Source organism: Saimiri boliviensis, chromosome 3 (genome assembly GCF_048565385.1).
Source record: "Saimiri boliviensis isolate mSaiBol1 chromosome 3, mSaiBol1.pri, whole genome shotgun sequence".
NCBI classification, from domain to species: domain Eukaryota; kingdom Metazoa; phylum Chordata; class Mammalia; order Primates; family Cebidae; genus Saimiri; species Saimiri boliviensis.
In genome coordinates, this window is record NC_133451.1 from 99,911,947 (window position 1) to 99,932,474 (window position 20,528).

The window sequence follows — 20,528 nt, forward strand, 5'->3', positions numbered from 1 at the left end:
ACTGAACAGTGAATGACAACGTCTTCCTGCTTCTTTCCTCCTAACTTCACTGCAAGACTCCCCTACACAGAGCAGTCATTAGTAATTCATTTCTTGCCATCCCACCCAAGGTTTCTATCTGCCTCTCTACCCAAAGCTCCAAGAACAGACATTTCTGATTTTTCCTAAATCAATGTAGTAGCTAAACAAGACAATGGTTCTAGGGTTGCTAAGAGTTGTGTGTTCAATGTTTGCTTTTATGGGAGTTTTTGTGAAAGGACCTGGAAAAACAAAGCAATCTGATCTCCCCTCCTCCCTTGGGATTATCATAAACTACCAGTCTTTCTTTTACTCAAGCTGCTTAAGAGAGCAGGGAGAAATAACGCAGTAAGACAGAGATGGGCTACTTGAGCGAATATAAAGATAGCAGAATTTTTCACAAACTGGTACTCCTATACTCTAAAGTATGGCAGCAATGAACTGTTTTCTATTCTCATGACTAAAAATGCTTCCAGATTAAAGTAAGATGTTGACTATAAAGTTTTGTGCCAACTGGGTTTCGTACCACTTATCTGCCATTCACCTTCCCATCTATTCTCTGATGGGCAGGGAACCCAGGGGTCCCTCAGGGCTTCCCCTAAAAGGGGCTGTTGTCCTCCTGCCTCGAGGGTGGTAGGCATTAGCAGGCAACCAGAGGATGGAGGGAGAAAAGTTTTGGGGGAGCTCTTGCCCCCACTAACATCTGCCTCAGCACTGTGATTCTAGCTGTGCCAGCAATCTGCAACCAGCTTCCACCCAGCAGCCCTCCCACAGCTGCAGCTCCCACCTGGCTGCAGAAACACTGCTTCCTGCTTTCACCTCTTTGGGACTGGCTGACGCTACCCAATGCCACTAGTCACTGGACACCTCAGCAATTTCATGTAGGTTCCCTTAACCTTGACCACCCTTCTTTAAATACTCACTGTGTTAAATTATTCTCAAAGCCTCATCTGAGTGTGCCTTCTGCTTCCTGCTGGGACCTGACTGACAAAGGCTCCCCCTCACCCACTCTCAGCTCACAACATCTCTGGCTTGCTGCCACTGATCAACTCACTATGAGCTTCAGGCCAAACACAGATCTGCTTCTGCCTCAGCTTTCTCACATACCTCCCCCAACTTTTCCGATGTCTCCATTTACTCACTTAAAACGTAGTTTGTAATTCAGCAACTCTACAAAGCTTTCTCGATTTATTCAACACTCTACTACCACATACTAGTCTGAAAGAAATTATGTCAGCTCTTCCCTTTGCAATCAGCAGGACACCAATAGTCTGTGTTCAATAAACACTAACAGGCTCTTACTTGGCTTAAGAGAAACGCACTCCTCCCCTCCAGAGTATTGGTCAATCATCAGTAATGCAAAGAACTTGCCATCTGGAAATGTATCACCTTGAAATCACTGATGTGTACCTTCCAGCTATAGAATGGTCTTAAGAACAGCCAAACTGATAATGCCATGCATGGGACAATACCCTACATGGGGTAATCTAAGTACTTCGAAGATGAGGGGAGGAGAAAGAGGAAGAGGTAAGAAGAGAAATCCTAGATTAAGAAAATAAATTAATTCCCCGCTTTCTCTCTCCCGAACACATCAGAACTGACTTGTTATTGGCTTTCTCAAAGAGTGAACAAGAACTACAAAGTCAACTCCTCAGTCTGTTGCTTATTTGCCTCAGTATAAAAATGGAAAAATAGAATAACACTCCAATTTTTGTTGTTTGATGTAAGGCTAATAACTGGCTCTCAGCTACTTTAAACAAAGTTGCAATCATTCATTATGTAACAAATTCTCTAAATGACTTAAAATGTTTGGCTCACAAAGAAGAGTGCAAAACAGATGTAATATGAAAGTCCCTAATTATGAATGATAATTCCTTGATAAGACCCTTTCAACAGTGCCAACAATTAATCTACTAACATCAGTTCCAGATACGAATTCAAAATTCTGGCAAAAAATTAAATAACATGGTCTCAGCAAGTCCTCCATTAAACATGTTTCCACTCACCAGCAAAAAAAGGGAAGTGTGCTTATAATAAACTACCAGATGCTTCTGGTTGCAAATAACAGAAAATCCAACTAGAAGTACCTTAAATAATTTGAATATATGTTATCTCTTTGAATAAGAAATGTGGAGATAAATGACTGCATGGTTAGATGTGAAACTCACAGTATAAGGGCAAAAGTTAGCATATATGGAATTTTCATGAATACAAAATGGCTGCAGGAACACCAAACACTGTGTCCTCACATGACAGCATCAAAAATGAGAAGAAAGAGAAGGGTGGAAAAAAAAAGAGAATCTGTTTGGCATAAGCCAAACTATCAGAAAAAAACACCTTTCCTGAAAACCCTCTCTCCCTTACATCTCAATGGCCAGAAATGACTTCACACAGACCCTTAAATCACACACTGACAACAAAGAAAGGGCATCATTATTGACTTATATCAATCATTATTCATTCCTGTATATTGGGCCTAAAATATGTTAGCAAAAAAGAAGAGAAATGAGCTGTTATATAGGCAGCACCAAGTATAGCACTCAAAGAAGTTTTTAAAGTAGTTTAACCTAAATATTTGCTTCAAATTTAGAAGTAAAATACAAAAGGGGAAAAGGGGACCCCACACTCAAAAACCCTAAAGAAGCCAAGAAAGAAATGTGAATGAATGAAACAGACTAGGTAGGAACTATGGAGCACTGAAGAGTGGGTGGCCCATCTGAGGCCTCCGATTCTTCATCCATTTTATTAAGTTCATAACACTGCAAATTTCAGAAAAAAAGAGCTTAGACATAAACAGATATTCTTGCTTTAACCTTCACACAAACAGTCTAGCTTCAGTTCACACAACAAAGATTAAGACACTTGCATTACCACACTGCTTATCATTAAATGTACAGTAATAAGACATTACCACGCTGATTTCATCTCATTGGGTATGAAGAAATATTCGAGATTGAGTAATTTATAAGGAAAAGAGGTTCAATTGACTCATAGTTCCACACGGCTGAGGAGGCCTCAGGAAACTTAAAATCATGCTGGAAAGGGAAGAAAACAAACTCATCCTTCTTCACATGGCAGCAAAAGAGAGAATGAGAACCAAGCAAAAGGGGAAGCCCCTTATAAAACCATCAGATCTGATGAGAACTTACTATCACAAGAATAGCATGGGGGAAACCACCCCCATGATTCTATGACCTCCCACTGGGTCCCTCCCATGACATGTGGGAAATATGAGAACTATAATTCAAGATGGGATTTGGGAAGACACACTCAAACCATATCAGCAGCTTAATCTCTTACTACATGCCAATACAGTTTAAAGTGCCTTAAACATCTTATCTCATTTCACTTTTAAAATAAAATGTTATGCTTTAGGTACCATCGATATCCTCACCAATTGTCCACGAGCCTTAGAGAGAAAAGTAATTTCCCCACAAATATACAACTGCTAGGCAGTGAGGCAGAGTCTGAACGCAAAGCTCTGAATGCCTACCAGAAGCGTTCTGGAGTTCACAGAGACTAATAAAAATACAAATGAAATGCCTGCTCTTTCCCAGATGTTCTGTAGTTGCTTGGAACGAGGGCTTCTGGTCCACAAACAGGGGTTGGTGGCCGGCTATACATCCCAAAAAGGCAACCATATTCACCTGCCCTTTCTCAGCCATATCCTGAGATATCCTGATTTCTACACAGGGAATACAAAAGACAGCAGCACCAGTGCTTAGCGCCAAACCATCTCTACAGTGGGTGGGAATTAATTCGGATCACAACTGCAGGATGCTTCAAATTTTTCAGATCTTACAAAAGCCGCCCAAAATCTATAGTGAATCCTGTTCCCCAATATGGAACCTTGAATTTGCAGGTACAGGAAGGGCATGGAAGCACCACGGTAAGCACATCATTTACCCACCTCTGTGTAAAAGCCCTAATAGCATGAAGTCTGATATAAAAATTCTGTCCTGGAAAGCTTTATAATATAGAAAACACTATTATAAAGAACAGCATCTGTAGCTTCTCTATTCTGCTCCCAAATGACTTTTTTCTGTTATTGTTTAATGTCTCTCTCTACTATACCATAAGCTCCTAGAGTATTTATCTATGGATCCTCAGCACTTGGTGTACTGGCATATAAAGATTCACAAACATTTTTTAAACGATGCAAACATGATAAAAGTTTCGTTGTTCTATGATTTACTGTGATAATGACATTCATATTTTGGAAGTGCTCAGTATATATTTGGTGATGTTAGGTTTAACCAGCTGATTTTTCCTTGTTAAAGTTTCTTTTACTTCTGTAATTCTATACCAAACATTTGTACCTAAAGACAGTCTGATGAATTATTTTGAGAAGTATTTCTATGCACAGTGTTTCTTGTAGCTTTTGCTTTACACAAATTTCTCTATTGTTTAAATCACAGTCATGTATCATTAGTACAACGGTATGATATAATGATCATGTATTATTATTTGCTATGATACATCACCAAATACATACTGTGCACTTCCAATATATGAGTGTCAAGTAAAACACTGACACGACATATATATATATATATATATATATATATATATATATACACACACACACACACACAAACACACACACATACACACATACATATCATATAAAACATTCTGATATAAAGCAAATTTATGACTAAATTATTCAAATAATGTTCTATAGTTCCATTCAGCTTCAACATGTGAGTTTTACAATAAACAACAGGTAAATTTTGTATTAGCATCCTGCTTCCAGAGTATTCAAAATAATGTCAGATCAAATTATACCAATAAAATGAAACTACACAGGCTAGTTTTGATTGACTACCTTTCTTCACATATTCCGCTGCTGTTTTTACCTGTACTCATCATTGTTTTACATTTTAGTAAGCCCTGGAAAAAAATCTTCTAGAACTTGCTCTCCAAGCAGACCTTTATTAGGTAAATAAGTCCATGTCTTACCAGCATTCATATCTTTAAATTTCTGCTTTAGCTCAGTAGGAGTAAGACGATACTGATCAAGACCATCATTCCAATAAACTCGGTCCAAGACTTGAAGATCTCCTCCAATCAGCCAATCTCCTTGTTCCATAACCATCTAATAGGAAGAAAAAAATTTTTTCTAATAGAAACTGAGATTGAAATAAGTAAAAACATTTCTCTCATATAATCTAAATACAGTTGTCGTAAGCTACTCTCAACTTAAATGAGGTAAATCTGACATCAATTAAATTGACATTAGAGATGCTATAAAATTAGAATAGATTTTGTAATTTCCCAAAAAACTTGTGAAATAACTATCTTTACATATGGAAGGCAAATAAAACCAATGTGATTATACCTTTTCAAGTAACAAAAATATTCTTTTCATTATTATTGTATATTGATTTACAGAACAATTTCTAGCCATGGGTCACCCCATACTCTATTTTCTCGTGTCCTAACCTTTTGAAGAATTAATGATCATTGAGTTAGATACAAATTCATGCCTTCCAATCTCCACACCACCTCAAATTCCTTACAATTTTACTACTTTCTTTCCTTGCATCTGAAAGAAGGAGTCATGACCCTCCAGGACCTGTCCATCTTCAAAAGGCAGCTCCAGCCCTCCTTTTCCCCATGCAGCTTTGGCTTATGTGCCAACAACATGCCCAGCTTCTTTCTCACACCTTACCACACCTAACCACACCTAACAACTGACAGAAACTTGACTTCGATAACATTCCACATTCAAAATATAAAATAAATGAGGAACACTGAGGAGAAATTATATTTCATTGCTTTCACATCAAACCATGCTGTTGAAAGTTCTCTTAGCCTCCTGACCTCACATGCTCATTACAAGTACATGCCTAAGCACATAACCAGACTGCATACTCCAAGAGCTGAAATACTGTGCCGGTGGTGTCCCTTGCCCTGCATTCCCAGCACCAGCACCTAGCTCAGTACCACGTATATAATAGATATTTGAAATATGATTGTTGAATAAATATTTACTTGGACCAAAATGACACGAGCATATGCTCATCACACTAATATAAGGTCCAATCTCTACTCTGCAAAATATTAACAATTCCAATGAAAAGTCAATACACAGAAAATGCCCACATTTCAGCACAAACATCATTGGCAAGACAAGATAAAATGTAGAATGCAGCAAGGTTTCTGCAGCACCTTGATGTAGGGGTGGTTCTTGCATGTTGTTCCCCACTGTCTGGCACAGCGCTCCTCTTTCCTGTGCTCATAAAATTCTGGATTGCGAAGAATGGCCACACGGCGGCCCTCATACATCAGAGCAAATGCTGTGCAGCCATCCAGCCTCTCTTTATCTTCATGAGTAGCAGTCAGAACTATAGGTACTGACAAGTTAATGACGCCTCCTGCAAAGCACAAAGGAACATGAAGCACACAGTTTGTATTACTCAACAGGCTTTATTTACATCCACCTTCCATTTCAGATGACTCTCTTCAAATAATAAAAGGCTATGGGCCCAGTGACAGTATTCCACTGGTAACCGGCACAGAAAATCGAGAGACAGAACAAGGTCAGGGAGAATAAGCAACGACCTCAGAAGTTTTTTTTAAAAAGCAAAAATTAAAAGAATCAAACTGTCTTTGGGTACAAAATTTTGTTATAGAATAACTTAAGTAAAAGGAAATGTTTAACAAGAAAGAATCAGCTGTTTAAGCCTCTACCAGCTGCTTAAGCCTGGGAAGCAGCTTTCCACAGTTACCAGGCAGAAATAGCATAGAAAAATTATATATGTTTTACAATCCATCCTCAGCCCTAATCCCCAGATTTTCCGTCTCTCTCTGCAATAAGAGTCAGGAAAGGGAAAAATGGATCTCATGATTTACTTAAATATTCAGTACTGATATAACTTAGTCTTATAATCTACCTTTGTTAAGATGTTACCCTACTACTTTTTGTAAACAGTGGCAAATCTCTGCAACTATGTAATGTCTCTTCCGTATACAACATAACTTTGAGTGTGAAATGTCTTACCATCCAGAAGACAATCAAAATGAAGGCACTGCAAGTACTCCCTCTCTCTCATAAAGCCGTTCAGTGGGGTTGCCCAGCCTTCTGCCAACACCTGCACCCACTGCATATCCACCTAGTAAATTTGAAAGTAAAGCAAAACTTTCTATTGCATGTATAAATGAGCAAAAGCAGTGACGATCTTTATGAATTTAATTTTGAAAGCAATGAAAACAAATAGTGTAAGGATAATTATAGATTATACCAAACTAACAAAGAATAAGGGCACTAGGTACATATTCCCTTCTCCTATTAAATTTAAATAACATTAGGTCTCCAAGTATTTCTAATAAGAATAGCCTCTCCTAAACTAGTGGTTCTCCAACTTCACCTCAAATCCCTGGAATGCTTGGTAAAATGACAATTGCTTCACTCCCTGAGTTCCTGATTCAGTTTGCTGTAGGGTCCATGAATCTGTATTTCTAAAATGTTCCCAGAAACTGCTAACAGTGATGATCTAACATATTGATAACCACTGTCCTTAACTAAGAGAAACTTTACAGCCAGATATGGTGGTTCATGCCTATAATCCCAGCACTTTGAGGTCAAAGCGGGCAATATACATCCATCACCTGACGTCAGAAGTTCGAGACCAGGCTGGCCAACATGGAGAAACCCAGTCTCTACTAAAAATACAAAAAATTAGCCAGGTGTGGTGGTGCACACCTGTAATCCAGCTACTTGGGAGGCTGAGGCATGAGAATTGCTTGAGCCTAGGAGGCAGAGGCTGCAATGAGCTGAGATCATGCCACTGCATTCCAGCCTGGGCAGTAGAGTGAGATCCTGTCTCAAAAAAAAAAAAAAAGATGACAACGAAGAAGAAGTCATCATTGGGAGATAAGGAAACTCAAATGACCAATAAATGTACTGAAAAGATGGTTACCCTTCATAAATCATCAGGGAAATTTAAAATGATTGCATAATCATTTCATAGAAGAGAGAAGACTTTACCTTTATCTGTAAAATTGCATTTTATTTGAGAGTTTGGTACCTTTACAATGTACCAAAGCCTCCAAAAAAAACTAGGCTTGCTTAGAGGAAAGGTTGAGTCCAATTATAGGGCTAGAAGGTACAAGGTGATCCTAGAACATCTTTTTGAGCCAGGAAGCAAAGCATCTTTCCAAGATTAACAAAATCTTGTTGGAAAGACACAGGAACCATCCCACTGGCCAGCTAAGACCATTTAAATTTCAAAAGAATAATACTGGCTCAGGTCACTTGACATACAATAAATAAGAGCCTTGGCCTATTAATTGACTCACAAAAGAATGGCCATAAAGCACTGTATTCCAAAAAAAAAAAAAAGTATATAGAACTAAGTACTTTCTCTTTTGTGGTCCTGTTAGGAAAAAGAAAAGGAAGCCACTGCACTCCAGTATGGGCAACACAGCAAGACGCCATCTCAGGGAGGGGAGAGAGAGAGAGAGAGAAATAGAGAGAGAGAGAGAGAGAGAGATTTGAACTTAAACTTTGAGATTTCTAGCCATCAGAACCCTAAAGGACCGATGAACAATGTACATATGATTAATCTAAGCTGGATATACTCATTTTGTAACTAGGCATATAGCAGTGGCCTTCCAATGAGAAAGATAAAGCACCTGGCTGAGTGGTGTGCAGTAATGCAGCCTACTATTTATTCCCAGAGTACGTTTGCCAATGTGTTCCACTGCAAAATCAAATACTGGTAAAGAATTCTCCTGCTTCGATGCACAGGAAATAAAATTGTATTCATGGAGAAATTTTACTTGTTTCCCAAAACTTTTGATGGTGGCTACTACTTGTCTCTCCTGGAATTCAATTCTAGATGGTATCTGTTAGGGACTGAATGTCTGTGTCCTCTCAAAATTCCTATATTGAAGTCCTAACCCCAATGCCACTGTACTTAGAAATAGGACACGTGAGGAGGTGCAAAGAATGTGTGCCTTTCAGGTGCTCTGCCAATTGAACTAATTTGTGAACCAATGAATTGAAAAAACGTCCTATTCAGAAAAAGCTAGTCTTTCTGGATTCCAAAATCTGACATGTAGATTCACGGTCATTCATTCTCATTCTTCTCTCTGCCTTTGTCTGCATATATTCAATCTATGAAGTCTGTAAGAAACAAATTCTGTTGTTCTTTTGCAACAGTTCACTTCTTGAGCTGCTCTGCTCTGTAGTGCACCCTCCCTGTCACTCCGTGGCATGTCTTGGCTTCCGGTCAGAGACCTAATCACACACACGAGGTGCATCAATGTAATCTGCACTCCCATCAAGGATTTCGGTAACTACTTAAAGCATGTTTCGCCAAGCCTAGAAGTTTTGTTTTGTTTTCCTTTCTCCTTACTTTCAGACGTGGCACTTCCCTGAGTGTTTTGGATTTTTACTATATTAAAATAAAGGACTGGAAATCTAACTTCTCGTCCAAATACTTACTTCTTAATCTCCCTTTTTTTAAAGTATACAAAAATGATACAACTTAAAATTCTCTATGATTTGAAAATGATAAATTATAGTTTCCACTCTCATGATTTCTAAACATAACTAAGCAGTTGTGTTGGTATACACATCTAATGGTATCATCAGAGCTAAGATACACAATGAAATTACTCTTAACACCGTAAGACAGAGTCAAGTTTTGGCAAGGGATTAGAAAACACGTCTGAAGGGAGAAATGTCTACTTAATTACTATGGACTAGTATTTCTTAACCCTTTAGAACCCATTCCTTCTGATAAGCCTAAAGATCTCATACTTATCTGTTCTTTGATAGTTCAAAATAAATAATATTACTCAAAGCAAATCAAAGCCATGGTAATTTAGGAATACAGCCGCACAAATTAAACACATTCTTCATCCTTAGAAATTGTGATATACACCACACCTTTGCCCCTCAACTAATACCACCCCAGCCTCAAATACTGCTATCAGTCACAAACTTAACAAACTAACTACTGTGTATAAGGCTGTATCACTTGCTGTGAAAAGCAACAAAAAACTTACTTTATTAATTTTCAGTGCTGGTAATGTTTCTGCATCTGTTTTTGCCAAATGAAGTTTATTTTCTGGCACATATAGTTCTTTTACTTCATAAGATGCATCCACAGGTACAATATCCTATAACAACAGGAATACAATTTAAATGTTTAATTCAAGATTTAGAGTTCACCAAAGCGTATCTTAATGAAGAACATCTCTCAAAATGAAACCAAAAAGTAGCATAAAAGAAGGCTGTGAGTGCTACCGTCTCCTCAATCAATACTCTTAAGCAGACAGTATCTCACATACAAGAAGTAATTAAGCACAACGTCCCAGTATCTAGTGGGAAAGAATAAATTCCTAAAATATATGACATATGTCATCAGGCAACTACAAATGAGAGGTGACCTCAAATAAGAGGTAACAACAAAAAGAATGTGGAAACAAGCAAACAAAACCCACCTGAACCATCATCCTTATTATCTTTATTATATCACGAAACCATTTTATTCCAGCTTTTATACACACCTTTATCAACACCTTATCAACACTGTCACAAAAGCCATCTTTTTCCCATGCAACATGATATTCTATAATGTCAGCTTTACTTCCACCACCGCGGTGTGAAAGTCAGAACTTTCTGATCCCACATGAAATGCAGCCTGGAATTTTTATCCAAGCTCCAAGTACTCATCTATAAAACACTGGGATAGTGTTTTTTTCCATTTATACTACAAGTATGTATTTGTGATAACAACATAACCATTTACATACTGCTCATCAGGAGATCTTTATAAGGCTTGTTCACAACACTTGACATATCCCTAAGAATAATTACTAAACGAGTTTAATCACTTCAATTTTTTGTTTAAGCCAAATCTGTCAGGTAACCTCTACAACTATGTAAAACTGGCACTGATGGAGGGCTTTTCATACACGTGCCCAAACAACACTTTGTTATTCAGAATAAAAGAATAAGATAAGCCACAGACTAGGATAAAAATATATTCAAAAGGCATACCTTTAGATAAAGGACTGTTATCCAAAAATATACAAAATTGAAACTCATCAATAACAAAATGAACAACCCAATTTTAAAAATGGGCAAAAGACTTAAATAGACACCCCACCAAAGAAGATATACAGATTACAAATAAGCATACAAAAAGATGTTCAACATCATATGTCATTAGGAAATGGCAAATCAAAATAAGATAGCACAACATACCTATCAGAATAGCCAAAATCCAAAACACTGACAACATCTAATGTTGCTATGGATGTAGAGCAACAGGAATTCTCACTCATAGCTGGTGGAGATGCAAAATGGTACGACCACTTTGGAAAACATTTTGCCAGTTTGTTACAAAACTAAACACACTCTTAGCAACAACTTCACTCCTTAATATTCACCCAAATGAGATGAAAACGTACCTCCACTCAAAAACCTGCACGAGGTGTTCGTAGGAGCTCTATTCAGAATTGCCAAAAGTTGAAAGAAACAATGTGTTTTTAGTAGGTGAACAAACTGTAGAACATCCAGACAATGCAATATTAGTCAACTCTAAGAAGAAATGAGCTCCATGAAAACATGGAAGAACCTTAAGTGAGAAGTACTAAGTGAAAGCAGCCAATCTGAAAAGGGTACAGACTGTATCATTCCAACTACATGACATCAATTTTGCTGTGAACCACGAAGTTCTCTAAAAAAAAAGTCTTTTTTTTTTAAGTAAAAAAACAACAAAAAATGTAATTCAAGATGAAAGAACTGTTATTTTTAAGGTCATGCTCCACTATATTTCCTGAGGAACAGATGTACTTCAGAAAGAAACTTTAATTTATATTTGGTCTTACATGACATATTCAGTAGGGAAAAAAAGGGCAGATATGTCAGTCAAAGCCAGATGACTTCATGAAAGACCTAGGTGCCACCACTCAATCAGCAACTATGGGTTCTGAAAATCTAGAAAGAACTATTATCTTACATTTTTCCTACTTTTCTCACACACTCAGTTTCTCAAAGACGGAACAAGAGACAGTTCAGCAATGGCTAAATATGTGCCGAAATCAGGCTTCTCCTACTGGTAAATTCAAAGTCTCTGACCTTTCTAATAATTAAAAAACAAGCAGAGTAAACATGAAGAAAAAGAAATGTTAAAATCAAAAGACAGAAAAGAAAGAAACACCATTAGCTACAATAGCAAATTCAGCCAGCTGTGCTGCTCCTGGTGTTGAGGCATGAACAGCCCTTTCTGGAGGCCCCTTGTCCCTCTAGGGTCTCACTGCTCAAAGGATGAAAGCAGAAAAGTGTGTGAAGCACAAACCCGGCGACACTTCATATACCTTCCAAATCTTCTGCAATTAAACTTCCAGCAGGCACCCACAGCCAAAAGCTATCTGTTGCATTTACTGAGGGTAAATAATACATGAAGGCATTAAAAACCAGTGGTGAAGGAAGAAAGCTCCACCAGCTGCTTCCATGTTCTCTTTGTAGGTACAAATATGAATTAGAGAACCATGCACTAATGGGCCAGATTATTTCAAATGAACCCACACTAAAGAGGCCATGTCTTCAATTTTGCCAAGGAGTTTAAAGCAATGACAAGTAAATATACATAGTTTATACATACTACTTAATTGTATACTGGGAGGGGAAACCACATACAGAAAAAAAGACTCAAATTGAGCATGAGACATAGTTTGTCTTCCAACTCCAGGAATTATTTTTAACACATTTATTTTAAATATAAAATAGCATAGAGAGAATTTGGGAATGAGAAAAACAATTTACCCTGTATCCCAGATATGGTTATCATTGTCATTTTTCTAGCTTTCCTTTGATCTGGCCTTCAGCTACAGGCACATCACAGAACAAATAATAGTTCAGCAGTCTGTACAAAGCCTATTACTTCATCAAGTAGAAAATAAAAATTCAGAGTCAATTTTTCCTAAAAGGAAAAGATGATGTGCATTAAGTGAACCACCCAAGACAATCTATATGTTCAATTAGCTTCTTGGATATCTAAAGCCTCCAAAAATGCCTTGAGGCACACAGATTCTTTGCAGCTGCAAAGTATTGAAATCCTCTATACCAGGGAGAAAAAAATACTAACTGTAACTGAAGTTACATAAGAAGTCAGGCATTCATTAGGACTTTTGTGAGGAAGAGTATGATACAGTTTCACAAGACACTTAAAATTAAATACATACATAATCACAAAATTTTAGGGGCATAACATCTTCATCGACATACAAAAAGCAACATCTTCAAAACCAACAAGATACAAAAAGGAAAAACTGTATCAAGAAGAGTATGATATAGTTTCACTGACACTTAAAATTAAATATTTACATAATCACAAAATTTTAGGAGCATAACATATTCAAACCCAACGAGATACAAAAAGCAACAGGGGTCTATACATAGGTCAGTTATTTCCAATGTTCTTATCACTACGAATGTGAACTAAGAAGCGGGCAGAGACTTTTTATACTAAGATCGGAGTTCCAATTCTAACAGTGCAACCTTAAGCATCTTACAACGTGTCTCCCCAAGTAGTTTTAAAAACACACATACACACAAAGATCACACATATATATTACAATGCTGTTGTGACAATTTAGTGACTTAAAGTACCTGAACAGTGGAGGGTAACATTAGTGAAAACTGACTACAACACTGCACATTGTTCTAAGGTCTTCCTGTGAATTTTAATTCATTAATCTTCACCCCGTCCTACTTATGAAGGCAGAAGAAACTACTGCTATCCCCTCTTTACAGAGGAAATCAAGGCCCAAGAGAAGTCAACAACTTGACCCAAATCCCTGTAATATTGCCTTTCAAAGGACTCAACTCATAAAGAATACTCAATAATTACAGTATGCTTGCTGCATGCCAGGAACTGTTTAAGCACTCTGCATATATCAACTCAGAATCCTCTGTAAAGTCCTGAGGCAGGCACTTTTATTTCCCATTTCACAGATGAGCGAATTGAAGTCCAAGAAATTAGGCTATATATTCCAAGGTCATACAGTTGAGAAGTACTGAAAACTAAGGTATTATTTTGTCAAATTTTTCTTATTTTCATGATTTTATTGAACAGAATTCAAGTTTTTAGTCAGCATGTGATCTTTCAATGCGTTGGTAAGGTTCTAGACAAAAAGAAAAGATATTCAACATTTCATTTAGGCCTAAATAGTTCTATCAAAGACAAGTAAGCAATTTTCAACCGACTGTTCCGAACCCTGCGACTGTGAATAAATCAAGAACCTCTATTTCCACTGCTGTGGATGGACCCCTTAGCAGGTAATGCAGTCTGGGAACAAATGACAAAGGACTCCAGGGAAGAAAAGAATCTCATTCTCAACTTCAATTGTAAGAAAAACTCTATATAATGCTTTCTTTGCCATCTCTGAAATGTATCGTAAGGATGGGATACCTTTTTGTATGTTGTGATGGGGCTTGACTACTCTCCCCCATGTTTACTGCTGAAAATTGCCATAATCCTAGAGACGCAGAAGAAAGCATGCAGCAGACACATCTTCTATTTTTACTGGCTACAACAATGTATGTTTAGCTGGTTTCCTAAACCAGCATCACTAGTTCAGCTCACAAAGACTGAAGACCAGCAGCAGTGAGCATAGTCCATCACAATGCTCCAGGCACAAGGCTGGGGCTGTTCTCTTCCCTCCACCCTGGAGCCCCCAAAACACCAAGGGTGCACTCAGGAAGCAGAGGCTTCCTCTGAAGAGATGTTCCAAATAACAACTGTGCACTAACGAATGTTTCTATAGATGATGTCTACCATTTCCTTCCAAAATATCTCCAAGTTAAAAAAAAAAAAAAAACTATACAAATAATTTGTGATCAAATCTGTCTCCAAGGTAACTAGTTTGAATGTGAAAAGGGCAATATCTATACTACGAGCCCCATCAAATTACGGAAATGTTTTATGCACTAATAAAGGTATTCATAATTGAGCATAAATTCATTTTATTAATGTCCTGCTTTATATGTATTATCAAAGGCTATAACCACTTTCAAGAATTTTTTCATATTTTGTTTTTGAATCAAAGTAACGTTTTCATTAGAAGCATTTCATGATATTCTTCCCTTTTCAAAATTCACACCCTACAATATTTTTAAATGGATTTTAGCCTCACAACTTCAATACAAAATTCTTCTGATACCTAACCAATGCCAAAATAAACATTCAAGAGGTTGCTACTGTTTTTCTCTTCAAAAAAAAGATACGTAGGGTGAACGTTTTGGGAATTAATGCAAAAATAGCATGAATCAAGAGGAACCTGGAGCATCTGCTCAGTCTGTGGAAATGAATTATACACAGATTCTATGCATAAAGACAAAAGGACTCAGTCTCTATCAGGAATACAAAAAGAACCTTAAACATGCAGATGCTGCCAGCTTCTAACACATTCCAGTGACAAATCTCAGTTTCCAAAACCACTGTTAAACATCTGAAAGGAGCAAAACCACCTCAAAGAGAGACAAGATATCTGGACAACAGAAAGTTGAAGTTTCTGCCACATGAGCTATCCACTTTATTTGGGATTCATTAGGATTTCCACAGACACAGCTATTAGAAACAGCATGCTCTTCTTCGGTTTGTACATATAAAATGTTTTATTTCAGAAAATATCCTTTAAAACAAAAATAGATGCCAAGCCAGGCCAGGAGAAAGTCTTCACATACCTGGATACTTCACCTCCAATCTGAAAGGCTCCAGTCACCCAGCACTAAAGGGTAAAGGGGGCTTAGAGGGGTTATAGGAATACTTCTGAGCAGAAGATCAGTAAACAACCCACACTCTACTATTAATGAGAGGTGAATTCTGTAACCTGTAAGTCTAGAGATACTATAAATCTGTAAGTATTAATTTTAAAACATAACACGGGGTATCCAGAACTTTTTTGTTTGACTTTGACAGTCTAAGATCTAACATATGTTGTATCTAAAATCAGACAACTGTTTTTGTTTTTACCTGGAAACTGGCAGGAAGGGCAAACAACATGCACTACATGAAAGTGGTAGCTCTCGCCTCTCATTTTAATTTTCCTGAAGAACTCTGAACATGTTAATACAGTGATTCCACATTTTAAGTTTTCCTTTAAATACTTTCTGAACTTTTTTCTTGAGCCAAATCTGCTCAACAGATTTGAACACCAGGGCACATTCATATTTTTATGTAATTATTAAATTTCTATTATCTAAACTACATGCATCCAAAGCATGAACACCAAACGACATTCTGGCAACACTTTAAAACTGAGCTGCAAAGTCTGGCTTTTATGTGCAGCTTAAAACCCATTTAGAACACTAAACCACCATTTCGTAAAAAGACAAACCTTTAAATAATTTATAGCACTAGTAAATCGAGAGTTCCTGGTAGATTTTAAAACAGTATTAAAAATATCACTTAAGATTAAAACCAGCAGCAAAAAGTCTACTTCCTTATGTCATAACAAGTCAAGTTAAAATGCAATACTAGCAGGCCATCTAGTGACCAATTTAGGGTCGAGGAAAATAAAAAATGCTGATTTGTTAGTGTCTTCTATTTTCTTCAATACATACCAAACAAAGAAAATGAAGATGTTGGGAGAAAACACTTAGAAATGCTGTCTTTGTATGAACAACTACTTTACCTATCCCTGGATTACATTACACAGCCAGAGTGAAAGAGAAGGCACTCCAGAAATGACAGAGAATACTTAAGTTTATGTAAAGCACCCATGGTAACCAAAGGACCCATCATCCTAAAACACCCATTGTACAGCATACTAAGAACATTTTTCTTGAGCAATGAAATAAATACTGTCTCTTACTGAAGACCATTAAATAATTCCAGGTACAATTCACTACAGAAGAGTCTCTCCAAAGGAATACAGTGCAGCAGATAAAAGCAAACTCTACTTAGCACTATTATTTCCATGGAGACAGTGCTTTTCAAACACCTTCATTCTCTGGAAAGTCCCAGACCATAGTACTTTCTTCCCTCTTAATAAAAAGTTGTATACAATGGGAAATATATATGGTGTTTGCTCTCTGTCTTCAGTTTTTGGCACAGAGCTCCTAAAACCCTCCAAATTCCCTAAGTGATCAATGTGTCTTTAGAGTGCTGAGATGACTCTTGGCTGAAGGGCACCTGTACAGCTTCACAATGGGGGCTGGGACCAGGAAGTCCAAGTCACCATCACAGCGTTGAAACTTTCAGCCTCACTCTTCTCCCCTGACCTCTGGGGAGCAGAAAGGCATTAGAGAGATTGAGCTCAATCACCAATATCCAATGATATTACCAAATGTGTGAGGTAATGCCTACATAAAAACCTCTAAATGTTGGGGTTCAGAGAGCTTCCAGGTTGGTAAACATAAGGAGGTACTAGGGAGTTGGGGGGAGGCTGAAGCTCATGGAGAAAGCATGGAAGCTCTGCCACCCATTCCCTGCATATCTCTTCCATCTGGCTATTCCTAAGTCTGTAAGAAACTGGCAGTGGTAAATAAAGTACTTCACTGACTTCAGTGAGTTGTCTTAGCTAATGATCAAACCTGGTGTGCAGAAAGAGTAGGGAGGTGGGAAATCCTGGATTTATAATAAGCCAGGCAAGAAAGCAGGTATACTGGGCACCCCATTTGGGCTGGTGTCTAAAACAGGGCATTGTATAGGAGTGAGCCCTTAAAAACTGTGAGGTCTAGGCTAAGTCCAGGCAGATAAGGTCAAAATTCAACTGAATCACTGGACACCAGATGATATCAGAGATTAAACAAGAAATTGGTTGAGAAAAAAAAATCTTCAAAAGTCTTACAAAACTAAGCTTGAAGAGGGATAAAATTTACTTAGCTTATTTTAGGAATAAAGTTGTCATTATATGTAGTATAACACTTTGCCACTTAGATTTAGGGTTTTTTTTTTTTAATTATATTTGGGCTCTGGGGTACATGTGCACATTCTGCATCTTGCAGGACTGTTGCATAGGTACATAAATGCCATGGTGGTTTGCTGTCTCCAAGCCCCGCCACATTGCCTACATCAGGCATTTCCCCCAGTGTTATCCCTCCCAATTTTCCCCACCCCATCTACTGTCCCTCCCCTCCCCTCCACCCCCACATCTAGTCCTGTGAGTGTTGTTCTTCCCTGTGCCCAAGTGTTCTCATTGTTCATCACCGGCCTATGCGTTAAAATATGGGGTATTTGGTTTTCTGTTCTCGTGTCAGTTTGCTGAGAATGATGGTTTCTAGATTCATCCATGCCTCTTCAAAGGACACAAACTCATCATTTTTTATGGCTGCATAGTATTCCATGGTGTATATGTGCAACATTTTCTTTATCCAGTTTATCATCCATGGGCATTTGGATTGGTTCTAGGTCTTTGCTATGGTAAACAGCAACACAACGAACATACACATGCATGTGTCTTTATAACAGAACAATTTATAATCCTTTGGGTGTATACCCACTAATGGGATTGCTGGGTCAAATGGAATTTCTATGTCTAGATTCTTGAGGAATTCCCACACTGTCTTCCATAATGGTTGAACTAATTTACACTCCCACCAATGGGTGTAAAAGTGTTCCTTTTCTCCACATCCTCTCCAGCATCTGTTGTCTCCAGATTTTTTAATGATCACCATTCTAACTGGCATGAGACACTATCTCAATGTGGTTTTGATTTGCATTTCTCTTATGACCAATGATGATGACCATTATTTCACGTTTATTAGCCGCATATATGTCTTCTTTTGAAAAGTGCTCATATCCTTCGCCCAATTTTGAATGGGTTTGTTTTTTTCCTGTAAATCTGCTTTAGTTCTTTGTAGATTCTGGATATTAGCCCTTTGTTAGATGGGTAGATTGCAAAAATGTTTTCCCATTCTGTTGGTTGCCAGTTTACTCTAATGATTGTTTCTTTTGCTGTGCAGATGCTCTGGACTTGAATTAGATCCCATTTGTCTATTTTGGCTTTTGTTGCAATTGCTTCTGGTGTTTTAGTCATGAAGTCCTTGCCTGTGCCTATGTCCTGAATGGTGTTGCCTAAGTTTTCTTCTAGGGTTTTTATGGTGTTAGTTCTTATGTTTAAATCTTTAATTCATCTGGAGTTAATTTTTATATAAAGTGTACAGAAAAGGTACAGTTTCAGCTTCCTGCATATGGCTAGCCAGTATTCCCAACACCATTTATTAAACAGGGAATCCTTTCCCAATTGTTTTTGTCTGGTTTGTCAAAGATCACATGGGTGTAGATGTGTGGCATGACTTCCAAGGCCTCTGTTCTGTTCCATTGGTCTATATATCTGTTTTGGTACCAGTATCACGCTGTTTTGATTACTGTAGCCTTGTAGCATAGTTTCACATCAGGTAGCGTGATGCCTCCAGCTTTGTTGTTTTTGTTTAGGATCATCTTGGCTATGCAGGCTCTCCTTTCATTCCATATGAAGTTTAAAGTGTTTTTTTCCAGTTCTGTGAAGAAGGTCAATGGTAGCTTGATGGGGATAGCATTGAATCTATAAATTACTTTGAGCAGTATGACCATTTTCACAATATTGATTCTTCCTAACCATGAGCATGGAATGTTTTTCCATCTTGTGTGGAAATGTTTGTGTCCTCTCTTATTTCCTTGATCAGTGGTTTGTAGTTCTCCTTGAAGAGATCTTTTACATCCTTTGTTAGTTGTATTCCTAGATATTTTATTCTCTTTATAGCAATTGTAAATGGGCGTTCATTCTTGACTTGGCTCTCTGTCTGTTGTTGGTGAATAGGAATGTTTGTGATTTCTGCACATTGATTTTGTATCCTGAGACTTTGCTGAAGTTGCTTATCAGCTTAAGGAGATTTTGGGCTGAGACAATGAGGTCTTCTAAATACATGATCATGTCATCTGCAAATAGGGACAATCTGATTTCTTCCTTTCCTAACTGAATGTCCTTTATTTCTTTATCTTGCCTAATTGCTCTGGCTAGAACTTCCAATACTATATTGAATAGGAGTGGTGATAGAGAGCATCCTTGTCTAGTGCCAGTTTTTAAAGGTAATGCTTCTAGTTTTTGCCTGTTGAGTATGATATTGGCTGTGGGTTTGTTGTAAATAGCTTTTATTATTTTGAGATACATTCCAGTTTTTAAGAATTACACAAATCATAATTCATTAGGCAAAATGTGCCTTATTCCAAGGTAAATTAGATGACCTACACTTTTCTTATTTCACCTACACAGAAGAAGCATTTCACACTAGGTGGGCACAAGTATGAACAGTTTATTTCTTGAAATAATAAACATTCTTTCCAACCCAGATAGTGTTGCCTTGTATCTGCTCAAGTACTTTAAAAGTATTCGATAAATATTAATCTTTCTAAGGTCAACAAAATGTCCATGCCTCTCTCATTTCTTAATCCCAAATACAGGTATGGAACAACTCATCAAGGAATGTGAAAGAGAGTCAGAGAAAAGATTGGTATTTCAGAATTAAACTAGAAATGGAATGAATCTAGATACTATTAAAAGCA

At 37.6% G+C, this 20,528-nt stretch overlaps 1 protein-coding gene across 1 annotated transcript in view; it reads right to left on the bottom strand.

Moving 5' to 3' along the window:
* The window catches only part of PAPSS1 (3'-phosphoadenosine 5'-phosphosulfate synthase 1), a 107,706-nt gene that overhangs the window by 37,157 nt on the left and 50,021 nt on the right, over positions 1–20,528 (bottom strand). Inside the window, exons 6-9 of the mRNA XM_003929475.4 lie at positions 10,039–10,152; positions 7,025–7,136; positions 6,193–6,398; positions 4,981–5,116 (exon numbers count right to left, since the gene is read on the bottom strand). Coding sequence (XP_003929524.1) covers positions 4,981–5,116; positions 6,193–6,398; positions 7,025–7,136; positions 10,039–10,152 — 568 coding nt within the window. The remainder of the gene's footprint in view (positions 1–4,980; positions 5,117–6,192; positions 6,399–7,024; positions 7,137–10,038; positions 10,153–20,528) is intronic.